At 44.8% G+C, this 6,104-nt stretch overlaps 1 protein-coding gene across 1 annotated transcript; it reads left to right on the forward strand.

Moving 5' to 3' along the window:
• Nucleotides 1-254: 254 nt before the first annotated feature.
• Nucleotides 255-5,569, forward strand: LOC129773371 (uncharacterized). The gene is made up of 2 exons (XM_055776968.1): nt 255-2,760; nt 2,955-5,569. The coding sequence occupies exons 1-2, from the start codon at nt 255-257 to the stop codon at nt 5,567-5,569; spliced, it is 5,121 nt and encodes a 1,706-aa protein (XP_055632943.1).
• The last annotated feature ends 535 nt before the right edge of the window (nt 5,570-6,104 follow it).

Below are 6,104 nucleotides of genomic sequence, written 5' to 3' on the forward strand. Positions count from 1 at the left end.
CAAGCGTTTTAATCGTGACACGTTATATCATTTATCAAGCGATCCATTTGATTAACCTGATGATTTCGATCGCCAGCATTCATCCCTGATTAGTTGGTTGTGTTGTTGCATGGTGTTATCTGGTGTTGTACAAATTGATCATTAACTAATACAAGAAAAATTGATTACGAAAACAGGACAAAGCAAATTGCCAATTACCGTACATGTCGAATTTGAGAGCGCTTAGTCGCCAGGAGCGTTTCTACTTAGACACAATGACCAATTTGAAACAATACATCGAGAATTACAATAGTAATCGAGACAAGAATCAACTGGAGGGATGGAAGCAGCGAGTTGAAACACTTTATCACGATTTCCAATCGAATCGACTTCAGATTGAAATATCATCAAGTGAGAAAGCGGATGATGATTCAGAAGATGAAACTTTCATCAAGAGTGAAGAGGTGAATCGCAGTATCCGACAACAATTCGAGAATGATTATATTTACGCATATAGTTTTCTCGCCACCGAATTACGTAAAACGAACGTGATGCCTGATAGTGTAGACCAATCAATAGTTCCTGCTGTCTCGTGTCCGCCGTCTTCTCCGCTTTCGCGAATTAAGTTACCAGAAATTCGACTTCCCACATTCGAAGGTTCGGTCTCAGAGTGGATAACTTTTAGAGATACCTTTAAGTCGCTCATAGATGGGAATAGCCAATTGTCCCAAATAGATAAGTTTTCGTATCTGGTGGCATCTTTGGCGAAGGATGCTAGGAAGGTGATTGAATCGGTCGAGCTCACCGCCGCTAACTATTCAGTAGCGTGGAGTTTATTGGAATCAAGATATGACAATAAAAAGCTCATAGTGAAAACGTATATTGAATCGCCGTTTGCGATAGAATCCATGAGAAAGGAAAATTATGAATCCCTCATGCGATTAATAGATGACTTTGAACGCAATCTTTGCATGATCGATAAAATAGGTGTTCCAACAGATGGCTGGAGAGTTATCCTGGCTCACATGGTATGTGATCGTCTAGATGCCGCCACGCTTAGACAGTGGGAAACTCATAATAAATCAAATGAAGTTCCCACTTACGGAGAATTAATCGCATTTCTTAAAACCCAACTTGCGGTTCTACAATCGTTGCCAACATCGAATTCTCGTTACCAGGAGTCTCACAAGATTGAACACAAACGATCACTAAAATCAAGGCTCAATAACGTTTACACCATCACCAATCCAACGGATTACACCTGCCCGTTTTGCTCCAAATCTCCACACTCGCCATTCAAATGTGAAGTTTTTCTAAAATTATCGATATCGCAACGCTTTGAGCATGTTAAGAGCAAAAACCTCTGCATCAATTGTCTATCGCCTTCTCATTTAGTTCGAAATTGTACGTCCAGTTCATGCAGAGTCTGTAATCAAAAACACCACACCATGCTTCACCAACCCTCCAATGATCGCCCACCTACTCAGTCGAAACCACCAACACCTCTCGTTCAGAATATCGCACCGACGAATCAGAAAGCACAACCTAATTCTTCAAACCAATCCTCACAACGTTCCGTATCGTCTTCGCTAACCCAAACGCCATCAGCCTCTGCCACCGTCTCTAGCCTCGCTTCCACTACAATGGTTGGAACAAATCGGAAAGTTCCAGCAACAGTGTTACTACAAACAGCGATAGTGAAGGTTTACAATTCTAACGGTCAAATGCAGTGGGCCAGAGCATTGCTAGATCCTGCTTCACAGTTGATTCTCATTACCGAGAACCTCGTTCAAAAGCTTAAGTTGCGCCGCCATCCCGATCGTCAGGAGATCGGTGGTGTAGGCAACTCAATTATCGTTTCGCATCATACTGTCGTTGTTCGAATGGGATCCCACTGCACAGAATTTGTTATGAATGAACCATGTCATGTTTTACGAAAAATTACCCGTGATCTACCAGCTAGAAATATCGACATCTCGCTTTGGAATCTTCCTCCACATATTGTCCTAGCAGATCCAAATTTCGACAAACCTGGACCGATAGACATACTCATAGGTATGGAAAAATACTACGACTTATTACTTGATGGATGCTCCAGAATAACTCCGGAAAAGGCGATCCTTCAAAATACGGTCCTCGGTTGGGTGGTATCAGGGAAGGTTGGCAATGACTCACATCCAGCCCGAGCCCCTATAGTGGCTCATGTATGCAGCAGCGATGGGCTTGATGCTCAGTTGTCCCGATTCTGGGAAATGGAATCTTGCTGGTCTGATAGCACGCATTCCGTCGACGAAAATTTGTGTGAAGAGCATTTTGCAGCTACAACGTTTCGCAATAACACTGGTCGATTTGTGGTTACTCTTCCCAAACGACATTCGGTACTAACTGAGTTGGGTAACTGTGAAGAGATAGCAACTAGAAGGTTCATTGCCTTGGAACGCCGACTTGATACGCAGCCTGCGCTGAAAAAGGCGTACACAGCCTTCATAGACGAATACCTCAAGTTGAATCACATGAGAGAAATTACAAACGTAGAAAAACCAAAATCATCTAATCCTACCTATTTCTTACCGCACCACGGTGTTGAAAAGACAGACAGTACTACCACCAAACTGAGGGTAGTTTTCGATGCCTCTTGTCGGACAGAAACCGGAATCTCGTTGAATCAAGCTCTAATGGTGGGTCCAGTCGTCCAAGACGATCTGTTCTCCATACTTCTCCGGTTTCGAGTACATCGTTTCGCAATCATCGCAGACATCGAAAAGATGTATCGCCAGATACGTATTCACTCTTCAGACTACCCACTTCAACAAATACTATGGCGGTCTTCGTCAACAGAGCCGCTACGCACTTTTCAACTAACAACGGTGACGTACGGGACAGCTTCAGCCCCGTACTTGGCCACCAAGTGTCTACAAGTATTATCGAACCAAAATTCTGAAGTATTTCCTCTAGCCGCTTCGGTCCTCGCTAAGGACTTTTACGTGGAATAGACGTGTTGAGCGGAATAGACGACGAAGAACAAGGAAAAGCACTCTGCAAGGATTTAATAAATGTGTTGCAGTCAGCCGGCTTCAGCTTACGTAAATGGGCATCAAACTCCGCCACCATACTTTCCGAAATTCCATCGGAATTGTACGACGAACGTTCGATATTCAACCTGGATTCGAATCCTCCACCCATCAAAACTTTGGGTTTACAGTGGGAACCATCCTCTGACAGATTTCGCTACACTGTTCCTAAATGGTCGCAACCAAAATCCATCTCGCGTCGTATCGTTATTTCGGATGCAGCACGACTCTATGATCCCCTCGGTTTAATTGGTCCTGTTGTAGTTCTCGCAAAAATATTTATCCAAACACTTTGGCGATCCTCCAAGAACTGGGACGATCCTTTGGATGAAGATAAGCAGCGTTACTGGTTCGAATTCCGCAACAATTTGGAAGATGTATCTAGCATTTCCGTACCCCGTTGGTTAATCTGCAATGACTCCCCAACGGTCATCGAAATTCACGGCTTCTGTGATGCCTCCGAAAAGGCATACGGAGCATGTCTTTATTTGAGAACCGAATCAATAAATGGAATTCGATCAGTGTTGATGACAGCCAAATCTAAAGTAGCTCCTCTAGGAGATTCAAAAAGGCAGAAACGAGTTTGCCTTCCAAGATTGGAACTATCGTCGGCTCTTTTATTGAGTCACTTATACCATAAAATCAAATGCAGCGTACCACTGACTGCCAATTCATTTTTCTGGACTGACTCAATGATTACACTTCATTGGTTTAATGCCGTTCCCTCACGTTGGAAGACGTTCGTTGCAAATCGGGTTTCAGAGGTGCAAAACCTAACAGTCGATGGTATCTGGTCGCACGTTCCCGGCAACGACAATCCTGCAGATGTTATATCCCGTGGAATGCATGCGGCACAACTGAAGGACACTGCATCCTGGTGGCATGGTCCTGCCTGGTTGAGCCAATCATCTCGATTTTGGCCCCCTCTGAACCACAAAACGAACATAGATCTACCCGCAGAAATTCTCGAACAAAAGCCAATTGCTTTACACATAAGCCAATGTACTCCAAACGAAATATTTTATCTTCGTTCCTCATTCACGGCTCTAGTCCGTATTATAGCGTTTTTGAATCGATTCATACAGAACTGTCGAACCAAGATTCCCATGAATAGAAAAATCGGATTCTTACAAACGAATGAATTGGATGAAGCCACCAAAATACTCGTTCGTATAGCACAAGCTGAAGTTTTCTCCAAGGATATTGCAGCAATTCGGAATTATGGTCAAGTGAAAGAAAACTCCGAACTAAAATCACTATTTCCGATCGTAATTGACTCAATCCTGCGGGTTGGTGGACGGCTCAGAAACGCAGCTATCTCGGAAGATCGCAAACACCCAATGATTCTTTCTGCTAGACACCCACTTACCGAATGCATTTTGTTGCATTATCACCTCAAAAACTTGCATGCTGGTCCACAATTGTTGGTAGCATGCGTTCGAGAAAGGTACTGGCCACTACGAATTCGCAATCTCGCACGGAAAATTGTACATAACTGCATAAATTGTTACCGCTGTAAGCCACATAATCTCGACCAATTAATGGGAGACTTACCACCTGAAAGAGTGACACCAACGCTGCCTTTCCTCAACACAGGCGTAGATCTGTGTGGTCCTTTCTGCTATCGCAGAATGCGTAAAACTGCCCCTGTCAAATGCTATGTTGCATTATACGTGTGTTTCGTCACCAAGGCCGTCCATGTGGAGTTGGTGTACGACCTATCAACCGCAGCCTTCATAGCAGCGCTGCATAGATTCATCGCCCGCAGAGGAAAGTCGAATGTAATACAATGCGATAACGCCAAAAATTTTAAAGGCGCAGCCAGAGAACTGAAAGAACTGTCGATACAGTTCTACTCGCAACAACATCAAGCTGATGTTTCGAATGTTTGTTCCAACGAAGGAATTGAATTTAAATTCATACCTCCTCGCAGTCCAAACTTTGGGGGGTTGTGGGAAGCGGCGGTCAAGTCTCTCAAACGTCATCTTCGATCAACAATAGGGAATTCAATCCTCTCCCAAGACGAGTTCGTCACTTTATTAGCTCGTATTGAAGCTTGCCTTAATTCAAGACCGCTGACCCCGCTCACCACAGACCCCAATGATTTGGAAATACTAACGCCTGGTCATTTCCTCGTGCATCGTCCATTAACTTCGTTTCCCGAGCCTGACCTTTCAGAAGTTCCACCGAATCGGCTCGATCGCTGGCAGCACAATCAGGAGTTGCTCCGTCGTATCTGGAAGAGATGGTCCACCGACTACCTGTCCGGCCTCCATCCACGCACAAAATGGACACAGATCCGGAATAATGTCACCGAAGGTACAATGGTGTTGCTGAAGGAGGATAACCTGCCTCCTTTAAAGTGGAAGTACGGAAGGATAACCCACATTTTTCGCGGCGATGACAACCATATACGCGTCGTTACCGTACGGACAGCAACTGGAGAGTATCGACGCTCCATCTCGAAGATATGCGTGCTTCCTGTTCGTCAACAACACACTGAACCTACGCTCGAATGAATTTCGAGTCCTTCCATCACAGTATGTTCATACTGTGCACCGATCGGAGACCTACGGGTCTCCGAGCCCTGTAAGTAATGTTTTGTAATGAATTTGCAAAAAACTTAATGAATTTTCGTCCTCTGACATGTACGTTGGATTCATCAATGGCTACTCCAACCCACAACCACGAGTACGCCCAACGCCGACTCACCGTCCTGCCTATCTTTTGAACCGATTCGAGTAACGAGCCTTTGTTTGGGGATTCCCGTGATGACGTCAGAAGCAGCCACCATGGTAACGATGGAGACGCCGGAGACGACCGAGACAAGACAACGGAGACGACCGGGACGACGGAGAATGCAGTCAAAACAAACAACGAAGATCGACGAGTGCGTCACGAAGTATTTCATCGGTAACGCAATCGGCAACCATCGCTTCCTGCCTATGTATGAATGGTTGAAAGTTCAGACGCGAGCTTTCAACAGGGCCCGGCATATGTTGCGGCACACGTCACGTTATTATGCATTGTATCTATATATTGCGGCATACGCCA

The sequence above is a fragment of the Toxorhynchites rutilus genome, chromosome 3, assembly GCF_029784135.1.
Source record: "Toxorhynchites rutilus septentrionalis strain SRP chromosome 3, ASM2978413v1, whole genome shotgun sequence".
NCBI lineage: Eukaryota > Metazoa > Arthropoda > Insecta > Diptera > Culicidae > Toxorhynchites > Toxorhynchites rutilus.

Coding starts and splice junctions, on each gene's coding strand:
- LOC129773371 (XM_055776968.1), top strand. CDS start 255: ATGACCAATTTGAAACAATACATCGAGAATTACAATAGTAATCGAGAC. Junction 2,761..2,954: donor AAAGATGTATCGCCAGATAC/GTATTCACTCTT, acceptor GTCCTCGCTAAG/GACTTTTACGTGGAATAGAC.